The sequence below is a fragment of the Orycteropus afer genome, unplaced genomic scaffold (genome assembly GCF_000298275.1).
Source record: "Orycteropus afer afer isolate SDZICR_OR568_19922 unplaced genomic scaffold, OryAfe1.0 scaffold00002, whole genome shotgun sequence".
NCBI classification, from domain to species: Eukaryota; Metazoa; Chordata; class Mammalia; order Tubulidentata; family Orycteropodidae; genus Orycteropus; species Orycteropus afer.
In genome coordinates, this window is record NW_006921589.1 from 23,690,090 (window position 1) to 23,713,635 (window position 23,546).

Below are 23,546 nucleotides of genomic sequence, written 5' to 3' on the forward strand. Positions count from 1 at the left end.
ACTATGCTACCAGAGCTCCTATATATATATATATATATATATATATATATATATGTATGTATGTATAACATAATGGGGCAAAATAAGATTTAACTTTAAACAATGATGTAGCAACAACCTAACCCAAGTATTTGTATGGAATTTTTATGTTACAAAATACTCACAATATGAAGTTTCTTTAACCATCAGAATATCTCTGTGAGGTAGACAGACACTATCTGCATTTTAAAGATGGAGAAACTGAACTATAAAGGAAGTAATTTTATAAAACCTTACAACAAATTAGCAATGGAATTGAACTTAATATCTGGCTCATCCCTTGATGATTCTTTCCAAATGGGGAGGCAGCCTGTGGATGTGACAATATGGAAGTGAATTACATAAACTAAATGTGTACAATAGCACTTCCATAAATAGGAAGGGAGGGGATGACCTAGGCCATGGCACAGAGGGGAAGGCAAGGAAAGAGTATGGGGGGAAAGTATCATCTTTTTCAAGAGAGCACCCTATTCATCATGAGGCTATTTGAATATTGGTTAAATCATTCAGCAAATTGAGGCAGATCAGCTTGACTTCTGTCATCTTTCCTGGAAATATATGAGTCTGTGATGTTTCCCATTTCCTATGTGTGTTTGTCTTCTCCACGAAAGTGCAAACTTCATGAGGGTCATAGGCTAAAACACATTACAGTGTGAGTCCCTAAAACATTCTTTACCCAGAAAGAATTCACTGAATATTTCAAATTGGTCAAAAAGCTACCCACCTATTGGTGACAGTATGGTTAGGAACATGTGGCTTGAAGTCAGAGGAGTTGTGTCTGAATCCAAGCTCTGGCAGTGACTAGCTGTACAACTAACTTTGTGCAAGTTCATCTCTGTGAGCCACATTGTCATCTGTAAACAGGGTGACAGTCCATAATTTGTAGTGAAGATTAAGTGAGTTGTTTGTAAATGCTTAGCAGAATACCTGATGTGTGGCATGCATTCAAAAAAAATCTACACTACTGCAACCTATTGATACTTCAAGTTCAAAAAAATACAGGAGCTAAATTCTGAATATCTGTAGATTTGGGGAAGGGTAGCTTTGATTGGTTCTCAAAAATAAAATGAGATGCTGAAAGACGCTTGAAGAAAATCACCTAAAATATACTTTTAAAACAAACTTTTAATTTATCCCACATGCCATTTGAAATAGAGTAATAGAACAAAGAAGAAAAAAACATAGATGCTATGTGATTTACTATCAACACAAACAATCATAAACAAAATCAGTTTATAGACACAAGCCTCTCACTGAAAAACCTTTGTGGCGCATCACGATTTACAGGAAGGAAGAGAGAAGATCTGAGGTTTGATAAGCCACAGAGGGTGTGTTCCAAAGGAAGGATATGTGCAATATTCTTTTTTGAGTAATTTTCTTTGCTCCTAGAAAGAAACAATTTCATTCTCATAAATATTACTTTTCTCAAAGGTCAGCCGACTTATTTTCCAATATGCACTTCTTCTTAGATCTTTAATGTTTCCATATATATTCTCAGACCCTAATTGCTCACTTGCACAGACAAAATAAATGCAATGATTGTTGTTGTTGTGAGTTGCCTTCGAGTCAGCTCCAACTCAGGACAACTTTATCTACATATAACAGAACAAAACGTGACCTGGTCCCCCACCAGGTCCATCTTCATACATCAAAGTGAGAAAAATAAAAAGAGAGTACTAATTCCTGAAAAGGAAAATAATACATACTAATCCCTATCGTGCAGAGGGTGGTTTTTGTGAAAGAAAGCTAGATCCAACCAGTTGAAACTTGTCCGTCCAAAAGTAGCAGAAAAATGAACAATCACAGGGCAATTACCCACACATAAATTTGGAAGAGAATTTGATACCAAAATAAGGGAATTAAACTACTCCACTGATTACATCCCCTTTTGTCTTTAGTATTCATAAGAGTCAATTTACAGAGCCTGAAAACTTTTAAGTAACACTTTGAATTTGAGTTTACAGCCCAGAGGCTCAAGCACAGGAATGCAGGTCAAGCTTCTTTGACACAATTAGATCCACCAGCAGGTTGAAGCCATAGACGATGGTTCAGAGAACATCCTCCATTTCTCCTTTGCTTCCTTCAGCATCCAGGCTAAATTCTAATGGCCTAGAAGACTCCTTCACTGGAATATCATCTCCCTGGTTCCCATTAGCTTCCTTGGCCTCTTCATGGATTGAGTGTGGCGGGCAGTCTTGCTCCGAGTTACTCCAGACAAAGCCGGGTAAAGTCACTTGGTTGTCGGGCTGTCTGTTGACAGTCTTGGGCACTTTGCCAGAGATGAGCACCATGCGAGTGCTGGCCGCCATCTGCGACTGGCTGCTGGTGCTGTGAGTCATGGTAGTGATTGCTGAGCCGTACCTGTGGCTGCCACATGGGGGCGCCTTTTCCCAGTCGATAGACAAATTCCATCGACTCCACATCTTCTTCACTTCAGATTGAACCTAATCCACAAAAAGCACAGTGCATATTAGAACTAATGAGGGAAACCCTGAAACCTTGTTATAAGAAGATTTACTCCAGTTTCAATTTTATTAACTGTCTTGAATTTACCCCCAACTCATGGCCACACTCTGTACAATGGAACAAAACACTACCCAGTTCTGCGCCGTCCCTGTGATTGAGTGCAGATCTGATCATTGTGATCCACATGATTTTTATGGAATGAGTTTTCAGACGTAGATCACCAGGCTGGGTGGACAGGCTGAGCAATCAGGTGTGTCTAAGCAGGGGAGAGTGTCCCCATGACCATGGATAGGGTTAGCAGACAATGTTTCTACATGCATATTTGTATGCGCTGTAAGAATGTCTGAGTGTGTAGTGTAGCTGACAAGGTGCAAGGTTGTGTTGGCTTCTTGGCCACAGCCAGCTACCCTGAGGGGTTGAGTAGTTGGACCTGCGGGCTCGGGACCATGGTTGCAGGGGACATCAACCTCAATTGGCATAAAAAAACATTGTTCCACATCCTACTTTGGTGAGTAGTGACTGTGGTCTTAAAAGCTTAGAAGCGGCCATCTACATGCAACGATGGGTCTATCCTCATCCACAGCAAAGAAGACTGAAGAAAACCAAAGATGCATGGAAACAATTAGTCCAAGGAACTGGTAGACCATGCAATCCTCAGAATATATGAGTATGAGACCAGAAGAACTAGATGGTGCCTGGTTACCACTGACAAGCCTCAGAGGAAAATCGGTACAAGAGATCCTGAATAGAGTGGGAGAACAATATGGAACAAAACTTAAAATCGTTTTTTTTAAAAAAGACCAAGTTTGCTGGTCTGATAGAGCCTGGTGAGACCCCTGAGACTATGGCCCCTAGCTACCCTTCAGGTCTGGAACCGAACTCACTCCTGTGACTTCCAGCCAAACAGTAGACAGGCATATGGGGTGAACATTTACATCATGTAGATACACTGCTTGGAGCCATCAATCATGCGAGAATAGAAGGGCAGTGTTTGCACAGGGAAACAGCTCTGTGGGTGGGGGGAGTGCGTGGGAGGGAAGGACACAGGGAAGAGGTAACTACAGGGGGAAGTGGGAAGAGAGCTGTTACATTGAGGGGATTGCAGTCAATGTCGTGAGACAAAATGTGTATGTACTGCTGTATGGAAAAAGAATTTGCCCTGTAAACTTTCACCCAAATTACAATAACTTAAAAAAAAAAAAAAAAAAAGTAGCTCACCAGGCCTTTCTTCCCAGTCTGTCTTAGTGTGAAAACTCAGCAGAATCTTGTTCGGCATCATGGCAACACATGTGCCCCCACTGACAGATGAGTGGTGGCTGTGTATGACATCGTGTAGTTTAAAAAATATCTCATCAAAATGTTCTAATGAATTTGGGCCAAAGAAACTTATATTTGAGTTTCCCATACAACTTGAAATTGGATCCAAGTTAAAAGTATTAACTGGAATATGAAGTCTACTGTCTTTTCAACTATCACTTGTATAGTTGAACTATACAACTTGTTCAACTTGTATTCCAACAAGTTGTTTCGTATCAGGGATTTGGCAAATGAGTTAACATGTGAAAGTGCCAGAAGATATGAACCTTTATTAATTTACATTAATTCTTGCTTTCTCAAGATAATCTATGAGTAAAGCATCTAAGTTCTCTCCTGTATCTGCTGGAGATTCTAAAGAGATTTAAGTCACATTGCTATGGTCATTTGCAAGCTTACGCAGGGAGCAGACTTATGGGATGTCTGCGCTTCCTTCTAACCTACCTCTCCATTGCAGTAGCAGTAGATGATAGACACAAAGAAACCCTAAGAATAGAAAAGCAGAAGGTTAGCCCAGCTGACAATTCATGAAGCTCACAGCGCTAAAGTGTCTCATATCTAAGTGAATAAATTGAAAACTGTTTTTTTATTTTTCATTATCCTTTCAAAAAATAAAAATTATTCTCTTCTCAGGTTTTCAAATCCTTACATTTATATTAAATTGCTTTCTATCTCCCCTTGGTGTCAGTTGAACAAAACAAGTAACTGAATAAAACACCCTAAGACACACAGAGAGCTGATTTCTATTATATTAGTTTCATTGATGTTGCCACTCAAGGATCATGTCGCATCCTTTGGTTGGTTGGTAAGAGGTATTTAAAAAATGTTGGTAATAGATATTTATAAACTGTGAATGCTGGAAATGTCAGACATTAGATGGTAAGACCACAAAGAAACAATTTTATCATTCATTCAAAAACACTTACTGAAAAGATCATTACACTCATAGCTGTTCAGAGTTACAGAGATAATCAGTGAAAACACAACAGACAAGGTGCCTAGATTCATGGCGTTCACATTCTAGACAGGAGGAGAGGCAGATAAAACATAAACAGACACCAACACGAGAAAATGTAAGACAATAATGGCTGTGCAGGCAGTTCAAATAAGTGATGTGCAAGAGCACAAGTGTGATACTAGATGGGGAACTCGGCCATCCAGATACTCTCTGAGATGGTGACATTTGGGCTTGTTTGAATGACTCAAAGAAAGCAGCCATATAACAGGAGGGGGAAGAACACTCCAGGTAGAAGGACCAGTGAGTGTGAGCCTCTGAGGCAGAAATGAGCTTGGCATCTTCGAGGAACAGAAAAGCCCATAGAAGGTATGGAATTTAGTGGGCAACAGGAAGTTGTGGGGTGATATGAGGGTGTAAACTGGGTACCAGCATTTGGGTTTTATTCAGAGTGTAATGGAAATTCCATGGATATTTTTGGCAGGTAAGCACCATGATCAAATCCATATATTTAAGATTCTTCAGACTTGTGTATAGAGAATAGATTTAAGGTTGCAGAGGGTGGCAGCAAATGACCAATCAGGAAGAAGAGTTAGGAGGTGTCTGTAGCTATCCAGGGAAGCTCTGGTGGCATAGTGCCTAAGGCATTTGACTGCTAACCAGATGGTTGGTGGTTCAAACCCACCAGCCACTCCTCGGAAGGAAGGAAGGTTGGGCAATCTACTTCGCAGTGATACTGCCTCGGAAACCCAAGGAGGGGTCGCTGTGAGTCGGATCCGACTCCACGGCAGTGAGTTCGGTTTGGTTCGGTAGCTATCCACGTGAGAAATGAGATACGAAGCATGAGAGCAGCCGCAGCCTCTGTTTCTCTTCCATTCCCTTTTTCTCTCTTCGCTGCCTTCCCCTTCTTCCCCTTTGGTTTATTTCCCCCGCACCCAGAGAAAGTGTTACATATTTCACAACAACACGCTTTCCTGTCTCACCACCCAGGCTTGTTTGCGAGCCGCCCTGCTGCAGTCAGAGGATTAGCCTGACCGCTGTAGATGGAAGAGCACAGGCACCAGAGAGTAGCATCCTTCCAAGACTCTCCGGGCCTGGAGCTTCAAAGCCAGACGAAAGAGGCAGAGAAAGAGGTTGCGCAAGAAAAACCAAAATACAAGAGCCGAGCCGGTAGAGGGCGCGCTTTACCTGAAAGGAGTTGAAGAAGAGCTCACAGTGCATGCGGATCTCCCACCCGAGCCCAGTGAAGGAGTGAGGCAGGCACACGAACACGATGTAATGCACGCCGAAGACCAGCACCAGGACGAGCGTGGACTTGGCGAGCTTCCTGAAAGAGAGTGGCAACTCTTTTCAGAAATCAGCTCCAGGCCCTGCGAGGAGCTCAGGAGGCACTGACTGCTAAGCGACTGGCTGCTGATGGAAAGGTTGGTGGTTCAAACCCACCCAGAGGCTGTGCTGGGGAGGGACCTGGAGATCAGCTCTTGTAAAGATTTAAAAACCCACTGCTTATGAGTGAATTACAATTCCTGGCAACTCTACCAGACAGGGTAGACTTGCCCCACAGGTTTCCAAGGCTGTTTAATCTTTACAGAAGCAGACAATCACGTCTTTCTCCCATGTGGGTTCAGTAGACAACCTTTGGGTTAGTAGCCGAAGGCTTAACGCCTGCACCACCAGGGCTCCTTCCGCATGAAGATGACAGCCGAGGTAACCCCACGGAGCACCTGACAACAGCATTAGGCCGCAGCTTCTGGGACAAAGGAAGCCTGGGAGCGCTAACAAGGGCTGGCTTTTCCTGTCTCTTTGGAACCTACCACTCTGCTCGGGTCTCTTTTTAGTTTCTCTCTTTATTTCCTGACACTTTGATACTAAATCAGGTAGTTTATTCTCACTTCTCAGCACTTGGCTGCTAACCAGAAGGATGGTGGTTTAACTTACCCAACAGTTTCATTGGAGAAAATCTGGCGATCTGCTTCCATGAACCTTGCCACCAAGGAACCCTGTGGGCCCGTTCTGCTGTGTCACATGGGGCTGCTGTGAGTGGGAAATGACTCCACAGCACCTGACAGCAGCAGTTCTCTGTGGAGTCCCGCAATGGTACACATAGTTCATGCTCCCAGTGACATAAAGGTTGACAGGTCAAGTCCACCCCCAAGGTGCCGCAGAAGAAAAGCATGGTCATCTACTTCCAAAACTCCAACCATGGAAAACCCTATGGATTCTGTGGCTTCCAGCCAAACAACAGACAGGCATATAGGGTGAACATTTAGAGCAGGTAGATATACTCCTTAGAATTGTCAATCATGGAAAAAAAAAAACAGAAGGGCAGTGTTTGCACAGGAGATAACTCAGGGGGCAGGAATGTATAGGAAAGAAGGACACAGGGAAGAAGTAACTACAGAGAGGAAATGGGAAGAAAGCTATTACGTTGTGGGAAATTGCAGTCAATGTTCATGAAATAAAATGTGTAGGAACTGCTGTATGGAAAATGACTTTGCTCTGTAAACTTTCACCCAAATCACAATAAAAATTAAAAAAAAAAAAAAATCTCTATGGAGCACAGTTCTACTCTGACAGCCATGAGGTCACCATGAGTAGGACTGGCTGCAACTGGGAAAAGGTCTCTCTAGTCTCTTTTCCAGGAGCTCTGGTAGCATAGTGGCTAAGACACTTGCCTGCTAACCAGACGGCTGGCGGTTCAAACCCACCAGCCACTCCTCAGAAGGAAGGTTGGGCAATCCTACTTCCGTAGTGATACTGCCTCGGAAACCCAAGGAGGGGTCGCTATGAGTCGGGGCCGACTCGACGGCACATAACAACAACAACACAACAGTCTCTTTTCCATTCTTCTCATTTAAAGGATATTGCTTTCATAACTCTAAAACTCACTGCCGTCCAATCAATTCGACTCATAGTGACCCCTCCTTGGGTTTCCGAGGCGGTATCACTACAGAAATAGATTGTCCAATCTTCCTTCTGAGGAGTGGCTGGTGGGCTTGAACCGCCAGCCTTCTGGTTAGCAGTCAAATGCCTTAGGCACTACACCACCAGAGCTCCTTACGACTCTAGACTTGTAATTGATCAGTAAAGACTGAATGCAATTCTGGGCACCAGATTATTTAAACTTTCTTCTGAATTCTGAATAGTAAAAGATGTCACTCCTGGATAAATGATTCTTGATTATTCCCAGAGAGTTAATCCCCTGTGGATTATATTGTCTGTTCCATTTACTCCCTCTCTTATTTTTATCCCTCGAGATAATCTGCCTTTGTTTCTCTGGTTTCTCAAATTTCTCTGGCAAATTTTCACCAAAGCTGCATGTTCACATCATTCAGAACCTAAGAAATAAGTAGATTTCAAACACCATTGTGCTTTTTCCTTTTATGAAGAAAAACAAGTCTATTTGCATCTTTCATTGTTCCATCACCCATTGGTGCGTGTTGTCAATGACGGGCTGTGAGATAAGACAAGCTGTGTACAGAATAGGCTCTTCATTGTAAACTCTTACACACGGTTTATTTGATAATACTGGCACTTGAAGCATGCTGCAAATAACTAGAGCCAGCAGCTGCCAGCTTGTTCATATGGCGCTTAGTATCTAGACTCCAGCCCATACCTGTAGCTTTTCCTGCCCAAACAGTGGAGGAGAATGATTCAACAAAGGACTGAGAGGACACCTGTGAGAGAGGGCTGAAATGCTGATTGTGATTTCCTTCTCTCTGAATCTGAGACAGAATTCGTAGCAGTGAGAGGCAGAAAGAAATGGTGACCTGCACAACTCTATGTGACACCGTCACTCCGAATTTCGGAAATGATCACTGGCAGCAATGGACACACTTTTAAAATATTTTGATAGTGACCTCAAACGTTCGATTTGCCCTTTTCTTCATCAAAGACTGAATAATAACAGACCTCCCTCAATCAGCACACTTGAAACTTGTTAAAAAAACGTATATTTGCTAGGTACCAATTTCATAAAAAGATTGAGAATGATATAGCAAATCCCTTTTCTTAAATTTATGACATATTACTTCAAAATGCAGATAAAATTGCCTGCCAAAATTATCAACAAGAGATTTTCTGTGGGATAAAATGGTTTATGGGAAAATCCCAATCTGCTAAGTACAGATAAAGTAAATATACATAGCATTTAAGCACATTGGAAAGGGTTGGGATTATGTTTTCACAAAATACATTTATTTTTCAGATAAATCACACTGAACCAAATATACACATTCACAAATTTAACCTCGTAGAGATATTTCAGATTAACCAGTATCTGTTTCTTTACACTAAATAGTAAAAAAAAAAAAAAAATTCTGATGGACACCCGTCCTAGAATTACCTGTATTGCTTTCTTGTGTCATGCCCAACTGCATTGGTCTCCCAAATTTTGGTAGCCAGAACTCTAACTGTATTCAGAAAAAGAATGAAATTCAGCTGAAAGAGAAGATAATATGACAAAGAATTGTCATGTTAGTCTTCAAGATGTTTCATTAAAATGTACATTAATTGAACTTTCTTATATTTAAGGATTGAAGTTTTCTCATTCCATAAATGTGAATGAGGGAATCTGAAATGAGATGTTGGAAAGCTAGTGATTCTTGATTTGTCCTCATGAAAGCAACAAAAAGATGGAAAGTTTCAATATCCCTGCATACAAATACCCAAGGATGATCTGCCAGAATCCACAGAGAATTTCCAAGCCAAAATTGAGATATAGCCCTATGGCAGACTGGGAGGACAAAGGATAATAGTTACTCTATAAATGTAACATACCACCCTGCTCTGAAATGAAATCCCAGATTCTCTCTCTATTTTAGAGAGACCAATCATAGAGTTGTTTGGAGGATGCTGAATGTCCTATGATGTATGAAAGGTTGGGGGCAGAGTGTTCACCTTTAAAAAGGTGAGTAAGCTGCTAAGTGAGAAAGGCCCACTGATACACCATTAAATTGGACTTGGAGCTTTAGTCTTGTGGGCATTATTGAAATAATCACAGCCCAGCTTTCAAAAGATGTGGAGGGAAGATGTTGGTGGGATGAGGCCTCTTGTGTCAGAAGGCCTCAATGACCAGTGAAGAGACCTTCATCTGGATCTTCAGGAAGTGGAATCCATTAGGTCCTCTCCTTCATGTCTGCAGTCCAGAAAGTGCTAGTACTCAAGAACAATGGAAATGTGGGTTGCCAAGAGAGGGCACTGTGTCAAGGCCAGAGCAGGGCCAGAGGAGAGGAGCCATCAAGTTCTTTATTCCTGGGCATATCTTGTATTGTAGAGTTGTCAATATTGTCTCCAAATGGGAGAATCTGTGCCAGGCTGATGCACTCCCCAGACCAGCTGACCCTCTGCATTGGTCAGTAACCCCACGGGCTCTCTCTGCCACTCTACCATTGACTACACCGTAGAACGCTTACACTGATTTCCCAGAAACTGAGGGCTTGTCTTTAGCCCCAAACCTGAGGGAAGGACAGAGGTCTGCTGTGAGCTGATGAAAGAAGAAGAAAACGTTTTCCAGGCTAATAATAGTTGCCATTTCATGACCACTCCCTAATTTAAATCATTACGTAAATATGGGGCAGGCATTTTTATCATGCCCATTTATTATGGATGATGAAATTCCAATTCAAACTGAGGTGACCTAGGCTATGCAGCTATCAGCGGGAGTTTGAACCAGGTCTGTATGATGCCCTGTTAACATTCTTGACCACTATGCTACATGTTCTGTCCAGGAGGATAATAAAACATGAGAGTAGAGAATTTCCATCCATCTTCACCCAGGACAAACTCAGCTCGCAAACACAGAATCTTTGTTAATAAGAGGGTGAGAAGTTGATCATTTATGCCACAGGTGCTGCTTTCTGAACAGCCAAATGCATTTCACCCCCATTAGTTCCTCTCCCATAAAGCAAGCAAAAATCCTTACAACTGGACCAATAAGAAATATCATGATAAATAGAAAAGACTGAAATGGTCGAGGATTTCATTTTATTTGGATCCACAAACAACACCCATGGAAGCAACAGTCAAGAAATGAAACGACATATTGTATTGGGCAAATCTGCCACAAAAGACATCTTTAACAGGTTAAAGGGCAAAGAAGTCACTTTGATGACTTCAGTGTGCCTGACCCAAGGCATGATATTTTCAGTCGCCTCATATGCATGCAAAACCTGGATCAATAAGAATTAATTAATTTCAATTAAGGGGTTGGTAAAGAATACTGAATATGCCATGGACTGCCAGAAGAACATATCTATACATCTCTCTTGGAATAAGTACAGCAAGAATGCTCCTTAGAAACAAGTATGACAAGACTTCATGTCATGTACTCTGGACATGTTATCAGGAGGAACCAGTCCCTAGAGAAGGACATCATCCTGGGTAGAGAGTCAGCAAAACAGAAGAAGACCCTCCACAAGACGGATCGACACAACGGCTGCAACACTGGGCTCAAACGTAGCAACGATTGTGAGGATGGTGTAGGACAGGGTGGTGTCTCACTCTGTTGTACGTGGGGTTATGAATTGGAAACAACTCAGCAGCATCTAACCACAGTCCCTCTCTCCCTGAGACTAGAGTCCCTGGCTATTTGATGCAGTTGGGTATGAACATAGTGGGGAGTGATGCTGTGTAACTACTGTGTGAAGTCGGAAGGGGAAAGGAGCTGAAGGAGGCAGAGCCGGGGGAGCAATGCCAGCTGGGCCATTGCCATGATTTGTCATCCTCTGTTCCTGGAAAAGGAAGAATCATAGATGGCTTCTAATGGGCCAACCTTAAGCTCCACCCCCTAGTAAAAGGCCCCAGACCAGGGATTCCATCCTTGGGTCAACAGGGGCTACACCGAACAAGTACTGCAAAGCCCCAGACATTTGACCTGATATAATACACCAACCAGTCCATCAGTTTTAATAACTGAGAAGAGGTATTTAAGAGTAACCAGGTAGATTATGGAAAGAATTAGGGGAAAACTAAGAGTGAGTAGAACTTGCTGCCCTAAATGATAGGTAAACAAAATAGACATTCATACATACACAGACATTGAATTTCCAAATAATTATTCTGTGTGAACAAAGGCAGAAAACATATATCAAAACTTACGAAATTTAAATATATGCAGTTATTGTATGTCACTTACAACTCAAGAAAGCTCTTAAAAATGTTTGCTTTGTGTTCTCAAAATAATTTAGGAAGATGTAGGCTATAGGTTAATTAGAAACTAAGAGTTATGGACAGCTCTTTCTCCGGTTTCAAACTGAATGTAACTTTTTTCAGCTGTCCTGACCTCAGCCCTGTCTAGCACCTTTCACTTTTAAATGCTTGCCTCATTCACTGTGCTCATGCAGTGAGGAGAAACTGGTATCTGTCTCCTCATTATCTTATCTCTATCACTTTACACAGGGCCTGCTGCCTTTTAGTGTTTGGTCAGAATTTGTTAAATGAGACAGGAAGTGAATGAACAAATGAATGAAAGCAGGCATGAATGAGATCAGGATTCTCTAAACACTGCTTATATTGGCAGTGGCATCAGTAAGAGGACACAGGGTACGCAGACCACAGTGGGTGTCACTGTCAGAGGGAGTGACACCAAAATGACTGTCTATAAAATTTTTGTAGAGTATTTCAGCAGCGCTTTATTATTTTTTATAAACATATCCCTGGAGTTAGTTTTGACAACAAAAACATTTTCCATAAGCCCAGTTTACAGGTAGAAATATACCTACAAGGCTAAAATTCTATGCTGATTTACTTTTTGGAATTTCTAACGTACTCCAGTAAGCAATGTCATTATTACCCAATTAGAGTGACACTTCAAATCAAGTGGTTTTCTCTGTACACTCTACAAGCACATGCTATTGTTTTCATTGCTGCTCGTGTTCTTACAGTCACTAGTTTTGTCAAATTTTCTAGTGTTTTAGCTACGGTATTATGGTAATTAGTATTTGTGGACCTATATCAATAACATTTTTAAGAAGGAAGTAGTAATTAAAGGAAAAGGAGAAAAAAAAATTAAATCCACTGAATTACTAATAATGTTGTCACTAATGTTGTAATTCAATACAAAAAGATTGTACAAAATATTTTTTTAGTATTTATATAATCTAAGAGATACTAAATTTTAAAAATGTACAACTATATTTATCACATGTTATTCTATGATTAAAATTGATAGTAAACAGTACTAAGGATTCTGTATGGTCTGGTATGGGACTAGATCCATGGCAGGGAGCAGGAGGTGGGTGTGACACCAACCCTTGTGAACCCACTGATCTGAGCTCTGACTGTCTGGTTTCTTTTTTTAATCATGGAGAATCTATAGAGACTCTAATAGTAATGGAACCTGATGGGTAAAAAGAGATAAGGGGACAAAAGATGTACTATAATTTGGCAGACTAATTTTCCCCTTGTCACGCAAACTGTGATTACATATCCTTACCATAATTTTGCCAACTGAATTTAGAATCTTTGCTCACATAACAATGAATTGATATCAATTTGCTGCTTTTTTGTTTTTTTATTAAGAAATGCCCAATTTTTGTTTTCCCACAATCTCACATAAGTGTTTAAAAGAAGGCAAGTATTAATTGTTAAAGGCTGACCAGAAGTCCCTACTAGGTACTACCTACTGAGTTATTTTTATAATTCTAGTCTTATTAATAATAGTAAAAAGAAGGTACACTTATTGAGAGTTTACTGTGTGTCAGGGACTGTTCTAAGTGCTTTGCATGTATCAAATTATATAATCCTCATGAGAACCCAGTTAGGTAGATGCCATTTCTATCCCCATTTTATAGATGTGGAAATAGTTTCAGAAATGTTCAATTAATTCTCTAAATTCAAATAGCTAGTGAAAATGGGGGTTTAAATTCAGGCCTTCCTGACCCCCAACTCCATGTACAGAAGCAGACTGTCTCATCTTTCTCCTGTGGAGCAGCTGGTGGGTTCAAACCACTGACCTTTTGGTTAGCAGCCAAATGCCTTAAACACAGTGCCCTCAAACCTCCTTTAACATTTTAAAGAGGTCTTAAAATACCCAATGCAATACCCATTTGATTTCTTGACTGCTGCTTCCATGAGTGTTGATTGTTGATCAAGGCAAAATGAAATCCTTGAAAATTTCAATATTTCTCCATTTATCTTGATGTTGCTTATTGGTCCTGTTGTGAAGATTTGTTTTCTTTATGTTGAGGTGCAATTCTTACTGAAGGTTGTAGTCTTTGATTTTCATCAATAAGTGCTTCAAGTCCTCTTCACTTTCAACAAGAAAGGTTGTGTCATCTGCACAGCACAGATTGTTAATAAGTGTGCCTCCAGTCCTGATGCCATACTCTTCTCCATATAGTCCAACTTCTCAGATTATTTGCTCAGCATGCAGATTGAATAAGTATAGTAAAAGGATACAACTCTGACACACACCTTTCTTGATTTTAAACCATGTGTAATTCGGTTCGAATGACAGCCTCCTGGTCTATGTACAGGTTCCTCATGAGCATAATTAAGTGTTCTGGAATTACCATTCTTTGCAATGTTATCCATAATTAGTCATGATCCACATAGTCGAATGCCTTGGCATAGTCAATAAAACATGTAAACATCTTTCTGGAATTCTTTGCTTTCAGTCAAGATCCATCTGACATCAGCAGTGATATCCTTCAATCCATACCCTCTTCTGAATCTGATTTGAATTTCTGGCAGTTCTCTGTCAAACTCCGTTACCTCTTAAATTTCATTTGCATCATATATCCCTTAGAAATTCTGAGCACATTTTATAAGATTTTACTCTAAGACATACAAACATCCAATTATTAGAGTTTACATTATCATAATAGCCAAAGCAAAAATTAAGTGAGGAACCCAATTTAGATTTTAAATTCTGGGCATATAATTTTGTGATAGTATATGTTGTTGTTGTTGTTTTGTGCCATCAATTTATATGTATTTGCAAAAGACCTTTCTACATGCAATGCAAGACTAGAAAACAAACTAACCTTATATCCTGAGGTTAATATAGACAGAAAATTATAAATTAAGCCATAAAAATGGAAATATATTTTCCTCTAAATTCAAGAACCAGTTTGACATGTTTTGGAATTCAAGGGAAAAGAACATTGAGTTGATGATTAAAAAAATATGGGTTATAGTCTCTGCTTTGTGAACGTTATCTGAGAAGGCTTTAGTTTCTTCTTCTCTAAAAGAAAAGTTTGCATAAAATAGACTCAGAAGGTTTGTAATTAGACTTATTTTGTGCTTTTATTTCTCTTCTCCCCTCTTGCCAGTTCCCCAGAATATCTGCTTTGTTTGCATGCTTTATTTTCTCAACAAGTATTTTTTGGCACTATCTTCCAGGAAGTTAGCTAGGGTCTAGAAACACAGGGATTTAGAAAGAATATGGTTCTCGTCACATGAACCTTGAGTTTAGTGTGGAGGACAGAGTTTCAACAATCAGAAATGCTATACGTTGTAACGAATGTTAAGGAGGAAAACCTCACTATGTCTGCAGCTATCATATTAAACCAAAACAGTTGCCATTGCTGTCCAACTCCTGGCGACCCCATGGACATTAGAGCAGGACTGTATTCCCTGATGTTTTCAGTGGCTGGTTTCTTAGAAGTACGTCACTAGGCCTTTCTTCTGAGGAAACTCTGGGTGGCCCTGAACAGCCAGCTTTTACGTGAGCACCCAGGTGTGTCAACTGTTTGTACCCAAAACTCCTGGAGGTTATGATAAACCCACTGCCATCCAGTGGATCCTGACTCATAATGACCCCCATAGAGTTTCCAAAGTGTAACTCTTTATGGAAGCAGACTGCCTCATCTTGCTTCTGCAGAGCAGCTGATGGGTTCAAACTACTGACCTTTTGGTTAGCAACCAATGCCTTAATTAACCACAGCCCCATGAGAGCTCCTTGGAGGTTATAATTGATGACCTAATTTAGATTGGTGGCACCAAGGAGGCCACAGTGAAGAAGTGATATTTAAAGTGAGGAGCAGAAGGAGGGCATCCCAGTCTTCCAGTGGGATGGAGTGCCATGTGGAATAGTCCTGAAATGCAATGTTGGGCAAGTTCAAGGACCTGTAAGGAAAAGGATGTGGTAGAGCATAGTGAGTGATGACACTTACAATGGACATCTGCTTTAAAAGAAAATTAAAACGCTTCTAACACATGCAAAATAATACCTAATCAGAAGGCTGGCAGTTCAAACCCACCAGCCCCTCCTTGGGAGGAAGACTGGGCAATCTCCTTCCCTAGAGATACCGTCCCAGAAACCCAGGAAGGGGTCGCTATGAGTCGGAATCAACTCGACGGCAGTGAATTTGGGTTTTTTTTGTTTTTGTTTTTTGTTTTCTGTTTTTTTTTTTTTTTTTTTTAATACTTTTAAGAGAAGCTCTAGTGGCGCAGTGCCTAAGGTATTTGACCGATAACCAGAAGGTTGGTTGTTCAAAGCCACCAGCCACTGCGCAGAAGGAAGATGGGGCAATCTAATTATGTAAGATTTACCACCTCAGAAACCAAATGGGGGTTGCTATGAATTGGAATCAACTCGATGGCAGTGAGTTTGGTTTGAGGTTAATACTTACAGTGCTATGTGCCAGCCACTGTTCCAAATGCATTCTGATTATTAACTCATCTCATCAATGACATTTATTATTATCCCCATCTTACAGACAGCAAAGTGGATCCTGAGTTTAAATAATGCACACAAGTCCAGCCTGCACAAGAAAGTTTCTATATGCACTCTCTAGAAAAGGCATATCTGGGATTCTAACCCACACAACCTATGCCAGGGTCTATGCTCTGAACTTCTGTAATACTCTTGGCCTCACTCCCAAGAGAGGGCAGAGACCCTGAGTTCTTTACATTTCAAGTTGCTGTACAGGCAAATCATGCACTGATGTTTCCAGAGCTTTCCCTACTCTTACATTTTCACACAGACTCAACGGAAGAATCCCAGGCACCAGTCAGATGTAAATGCCATGTACTAGCAATGTACTAACCTACTGCTTGCCTAGGTTTGGCCGGCAAGTCAAGGATGGCCATGGGATGCAATTAGCAAGTAGGATTCTTTTTAATCAAACATTCATTGAATTCAGAAATGGAATCCCACACTAAGCAGGAAAGTGAACGTGAAAATAAGAATATTGTATTATACTTTTCTCACCTCATGTTTTACTGTGTTTGAATAGAAGGTGATTCATGGAAAGGTTTACCTAGAAAATTACAAAATTAAGAGCTTAATAACTTTTAAAATCTAAATACCTATTTCTTGATTACAAAGTAAAGCCTTCTAATTTTGAAAAAATGTAGGTAATACTAAAAGTTTGATAACAGGCTAAATATAACCTTTAATCCTACCAACAAGAGATGACAATTAGATCATTTTGGTAGTCACATTTACAGCCTTGCTTAAAGGAATCAGACAAAAGGCTTACCAGGCGTTATGGATACAGCAGAAAGGAATGTTAAGGTTGGGAAGCGTTCTCTGGTCAGAAGCGCGTCTGTGCAGCCTAAGGAGGTCTCATGGTGGCAGCTGGAGGCGTTCACAGCCTGCAGAGACTGTGGATCCAGGCACCCAGACTATCCCTGGCGGCCTCTCAGGACTGGGGAGCCACTTACAGTGTTAGCGTTACTGTTGTATAGGAACTCAGCCTTGCTTGCTTCAAAACTCACAAATCAGACATTTTATTACTTTATGGCGACACTTTTATTTAATGGATTTTGTTTTGTTTTTTGACAAGGTGGTCAGAGAAAGCCTGTCTGAAACCTGAAGGAAGAGTAGATGTTAAGCAAGTGAGGAGCAGGGGAACAGTATGTCTAGCATACAGCACAGCACATGCAAAGGCCCTGAGGTGGGAAACAAGGTTAAGGAACTGAAAGAAGACTACAATGTGAAGCTAAGGTGGCATGTGTGAGGCAGAGGGTGACATCATATGCGATGAGACGAGTTAGAAGGGGCAATGTCATGGAAATGAGTAAAATGCTTTCCCAGCGTAAAGAGAAAGCACACAAAATTCCAACTCTCAGTTCTTGGTCTCCTTCACCTCCTCTCTTCAAACCTGTGCCCTGTCCACACCATTGCTGTAGCTGACATCCGCACCCAGCAGACACCCATTATTACCTGATCATCCCACTGCCAGTCTCAACCGATCCAACCCATCCTTCCATTGCTGTCCATGGATCTTTCTAAAAGAGAAAGCTGATCCTATCTCTTCAAAGTGAAACCTCTTGATTGCCACAAATAAAGAGTAGGTCTCAAATCTTTAATGGAGGAGATGAGCCCCTTCCGGGTCTGGCTTCTGCCCCCTTTGTAGCCTCGGTCCTTTTACTGTTCCACACACACTCTTGGCTCACACATATCAAAGTGCTCTAGTATCCCCTCCCACCTATAATGTCAAATAAATGGGTGATTTCCCCTATGTTTCACTACCTTCTTTGCTCATGATTTTTATTTGTTATTAATGTCCACCTACTCCCAAAGAAAGGAGCCCTGGTGATGCAACCGTTAAGCATGCAGCTGCTACCAGAAAGGCTGGTGGTGTGAACCCATGCAGTGGCTCCATGGAAGTAGAGACCTGGCAATCTGCTTCTATAAGAATTATAGCCTAGGAAACCCTATGGAGCAGTTCTACTGTGTCATATAGGATCATTATGAGTCACAAGTGACTCAACAGTACACAGCTACGTTAACCAAAAACAAAACCCACTGCCGTCCAGTCAATTCCGACTCATAGTGACCCCCCACTGGGTTTCTGAGGCAGTAAATCTTTACAGAAGTAGATTGCCCAGTCTTGCTTCTGACAGCAATAAGAGCACTCCCAAAATATATATTATATTTTTTTTTTTTTTCTGAAAGCCTATCTTGCTCATAAAGCTGTGATTTTTTTAATTCTAAGTAAAATAATCAGTGTCCTTGGAATCCCGTCTTCTCCTTCAGTAATTCCACTGCTCTACTTGTCTTTGCCTCCTCCCTCCTGGCCAGGTGATCAGAGTTAAGGTGGAGATATAATTTAATGGCTAGAAAAAGGAAAAGAGTTTGAGGACCTTCCAACTGCCTGAGCATGTTGTTGTTGTTATGTGCCCTCAAGTATGTGCTAATATGGGGAAGCCCAGAATTGTCCCTGGCAGCTAGCTCATTAAAGAGGGCATGTGCTTTCTGCCTGGGTCTCCCAGTGTCAGCCAGGAGGAAGGGTGTGGCCCTGACCCAGGTGCTCCCACCAGCACTGCTGCATCTGGAGGGTTCCCCAAACCTGTTGTAGAACAAAGTGACAGACAAATTTCTTTCTCTGGGTTTTAGCAGTGATTTACTTATCTTCTTTATTTTTTTAATTATACAGGCTTTTAAACTTACCCCAATAGCTGCTAGGATTGGAGCTTGATAAATCCACTTAACGTCTCCAGCACTAAGTTCCCAGCACCTGAGACATAAAAAGGACTTTCATAAATAAGTCGGCAAAGCAAATAGGCAGTGAAAATTAAGTAGCATTTTCAGTTTTACCAAACACTCTAAATCACAAACTTCTGATTAAGAAACAAATAGCCAAGCAAAATCTTAAAAACTCCAACTATAGGGGAAAAAAATTTTGTAATGGATCCTCATTTCCATACAATTAGGTAGCCTTTGGGGATAAGCTGCTGTTGTTAGGTGCCCTCAAGTCAGACGTGACTCCTAGCAACCTCGGTACAACAGAATGAAACACTGCCCAAACCTGCATTCACCTCCTAAGCCTTGCTGTGCTTGAGCCCACTGTTGCAGCCACTGTGTCAATCTATCTCACTGAGGGTCTCATTGGGAATAAGTAGAGTGTTATAAATACTAGTGAGTAATATTTACATTGGCAAAAGTCAAAGCATCTCCAGAGTCACAAAAAATTTTAGTTTTGTAAACATGGGGCCATGGGAGGAAGATATGGCAGGGTGCTTCCATTGACTTACAGCCTTGGAAACCCTATGGGGCAGTTCTACTCTGTCCTATAGGGTCACAACTCAATGGCAGTAGTTTGTTTGTTTGTTTGTTTTAATTGTTTGGCTGAAAGCTGATCACCAGGAATGGGTTTGATTCTAAGTTTGAAGGGGATGTCTAAAGGCCAGGGGTCTTAGGGGTTCCACCAGTCTCCATCAAACCAGTAAGTCTGGTCTTTTTATGATTTTGAATTTTGTTCTACATATGTTTCCCACCCTGCACATCATTGTGATCCCTGCCAGAGAAGTTGTAGTGGTAGTCGGGCACCACCTAGTTCTTCTGGTCTCGGGCCAGTGCAGGCTGTCGTTCATGTGGTCCATTAGTCCTTTGGACTAATTGCTTCCTTGAGTCATTGGTTTTCTTCACTCTTCTTTGCTCCGGATGGGAAAAGACAAATAGTTGTATCTCAGACGGTTGATACTAAATTTTGTTATCACTGGAATAAGACATAATTATTAAACCTTGATAGAGCAAGACCTCTCACTTTCAGATATTACAGCAATTCTTATTTATAACTCAGTAAGTTGTAGAACAATAATGCAAATGATTTTTATCCATAGAAATGCAAATTAGCTGTGTCCAGGGGATGTAACTGAATAGTGCCCTGTAGATACTGAACAGTACTTGCATTTACTTATAAATTTCTTTCACTGCATATTAACATGTTATTGTTTGATTTTTACTTTAAACTGGTTATAGCATCTTACTGGTTCCCTCATTAATTCATGGGTTAAAAAAATCTTTGACGGTGTTCATTTCATAGTTGAATGACATTGATGATTTCATCTTTAATTTTAAAAAGTTGTTGTCAGTATTATATTTATTTTCTGCTTCCTCCTGCCCCAACTTGAATGTAAGTTCTATGCATAGATCATTGTTATTTTTGTTCTTTGATGTACTACATGTGTCTGTAACAGTACATAGCATGTAGAGACTCAGTAAATATTTGTTGAATTAAATTGATTTGAATTGAATTGAAGGTAAATTTAACTTAACTTCAATCAATCTGGCCTGTACTAGTCTTGTTGTGTTGTTGTTAGGTGCCATCGAGTCATCTACAACTCATAGCAACCTTATGTACAACAGAATGAAACACTGCCCAGTCCTGTGCCAGCCTCACAATCCTTGCTATACCTGAGCCCATGATTGCAGCCACTGTGTTGATCCATCTCGTTGAGGGCCTTCCTCTTTTTTGTTGACCCTCTCCTTCAACGAGCATGACATCCTTCCCCAGGGAATGGTCCTTTCTGACAACATGACTGAAGTAGGTGAGACGAAGTCTGGCCATTCTCGCTTCCAAGGAGCATTCCAGCTGTACTTCGTCCAGGACAGATCTGTTAGGTCTTTGAGCAGTCCATGGTACTTTTAGTATTCTTCGCCAACACCACAACTCAAAAGCATCAACTCTTCTTCAGTCTTCCTTATTCATTGTCCAGCCCTCACATGCATATGAGGAAATTGAAAATACCATGGCTTGGGTTCAACTCACAGGAACTCTGGTGGCGTAGTGCCTAAGGCATTTGACTGCTAACCAGAAGGCTGGCGGTTCAAACCCACCAGCCACTCCTTGGAAGGAAGGTTGGGCAATCTACTTCCATAGTGATACCACAGAAACCCACGGAGGGGTTGCTATAAAAATCAAACCCACTGCTGTGGAGTCGGATCCAACTCATAACGACCCCTCCTTGGGTTTCCAAGGCAGTATCACTACAGAAGTAGATTGCCCAGTCTTCCTTTCGAGGAGTGGCTGATGGGTTTGAACCACCAGCCTTCTGGTTAGCAGTTAAGTGCCTTAGACACTACACCACCAGAGCTCCCAAGAGATTGCTATAGGCTCACCATAATCTTTGTGGAGACATCTTTGCTCTTCAGCAATTAAACGAGGTCTTTTGCAGAAGATTTGCCCAATGCAATATGTTTTTTAATGTCTTGACTCCTGCTTCCATTGGTGTTGATTATAGAATAAAGTAGTATGAAGTCTTGGGCAACTTCAATCTTTTCTCCGTTTATCATGATGCTCCTTATGGTCCAGTTGTGAGGATTTTTGTTTTCTTTATATTGAGGTGGAATTCATACTGCAGACTGTAGTCTTCAATCTTCATCAGTAAGCACCTCAAGTCATCCTCACTTTCAGCAAACAAAGTTGTGTCATCTGTGTATCGCAGGTTGTTAATGATTCTTCCTCCAATCTTGATGCCACATTCTTCTTCATGTAGTCCAGCTTCTCTGATTATTTGCTCAGCAGACAGATTGAAGAAGTATGGTGAAGAGATACAACACTGACACACTCTCCTTCTGATTTTGAACCTTATTTTAAATCCTCTTATTCTGTTTCAACGACAGCCTCCTAGTCTATGTACAGGTCTTCATGATTACAATTAAGTGCTCTGAAATTCCCATTCTTCTCAATGTTATCCATAACTTGTTATGATCCACACAATCAAATGCTTTTGCACAGTCAGTAATACACTATAATAAATAACACATAGTTAATTAAAGCTAGTTTCACAGAAACTTTAATGTATCATTTTATACAATTTTTTAAATTAAAGCTTTTCATATCTTTCTCCTTGAATAAAGCTCAGCATTGTTTATGGTGGGAACAATAAATTATATGAATAAATTTTAGGGATATAATGATACTTCTTTAATTCTAGATAATAAACTTACCAAGAAGTTACTTTTTATTAATGAGCAGGTTGATTTAAAAAGTTATTTCAAATAATTCCTGAAGGTGAAACATTTTCCATAAGTATATAATGATGACATCTTTGTAAAGTGTAATACATTCTCATTTCAAAAATGCAAACTACAAAAAAGACACACATTGAGCACATCAACTCTACTGATACTCCTATGTAACTCTGCCCCTGCCTGTCTCCTCACAGGCAACCTCTTTTATTACATTATTATGTACTTTTCCAATGTTTCTTTATGCATAAAGATAAATGTCATATTCTTATTTTCTCCTATCTCACAAAAAATGTAATTTATACACTGTTCTACAACTTGGGTTGTTTTTTTTCCCCCTTTAATGATATATTTTATATGTCTTTGAACATAAGTATCAAGAGACCTCAGTACCACAGCCTTCTATACCACAGTTAATTCATCAGTTCCCTGCATCAAAGTGTAATTCTAGTCAACCCAATTGAAATCTGCCAAGTCAGTGGACATGAAGTCTGAATAACATGAAATCTGAGACAGAGAAATTTTACATATGCACATCATTGGACATTTCCTAGCATTGTATACAAGCATTTTTTTCCACCTTACTCAGCCAGACAAGAAAGATAAAAGATAGTGTTACTGCAGCTGCATAGAACTCCTCTAAAGAAGGTTTCCATTATAAGGAAGCTGGTAAATATTGTGTGAATATATATGGAACATTGATCCACCAGCTACAAATCTTTCAGATTCCATAAATTTTCTTTCAGGTTTTTAACATTTTGATAATATCGTCACAATCTTCTATTTGCCTCAGTGACATTTCATCATGGTGCCTCCTAGTACACTGGGTCTCAATTATACAATTCCAGCTCTAAAAAATACTCATACTTGGGAGCAGGTCAAAAACAGCAATAGCTGAAAACATGAAAAACTTGACTCCAATGGTTTTCAGTGTCAAAATTTTTAATAAGCCCTTTAATGTAAGACAGGCATGTAAGATTTTAGACTGTTTTAAGAAAATGCTCCTAATTCTTGTTTTTTCATGAATTTTCAAAACCCTAACTAAAACTATTTTTGTGGACATGGCCCAAAAACTACTCTTTGTTCCTATTTAAAAAAATAAATTTAACACTGTGTGAAATACAA

General features: G+C 40.4%; 1 protein-coding gene across 1 annotated transcript in view; it reads right to left on the bottom strand.

Annotated features, from left to right (window-relative positions):
- Positions 1-2,087: 2,087 nt before the first annotated feature.
- Positions 2,088-23,546, bottom strand: part of PTH2R (parathyroid hormone 2 receptor) — a 78,588-nt gene continuing 57,129 nt past the window's right edge. Inside the window, exons 9-13 of the mRNA XM_042783545.1 lie at positions 19,119-19,185; positions 9,120-9,214; positions 5,963-6,101; positions 4,264-4,305; positions 2,088-2,483 (exon numbers count right to left, since the gene is read on the bottom strand). Coding sequence (XP_042639479.1) covers positions 2,088-2,483; positions 4,264-4,305; positions 5,963-6,101; positions 9,120-9,214; positions 19,119-19,185 — 739 coding nt within the window. The remainder of the gene's footprint in view (positions 2,484-4,263; positions 4,306-5,962; positions 6,102-9,119; positions 9,215-19,118; positions 19,186-23,546) is intronic.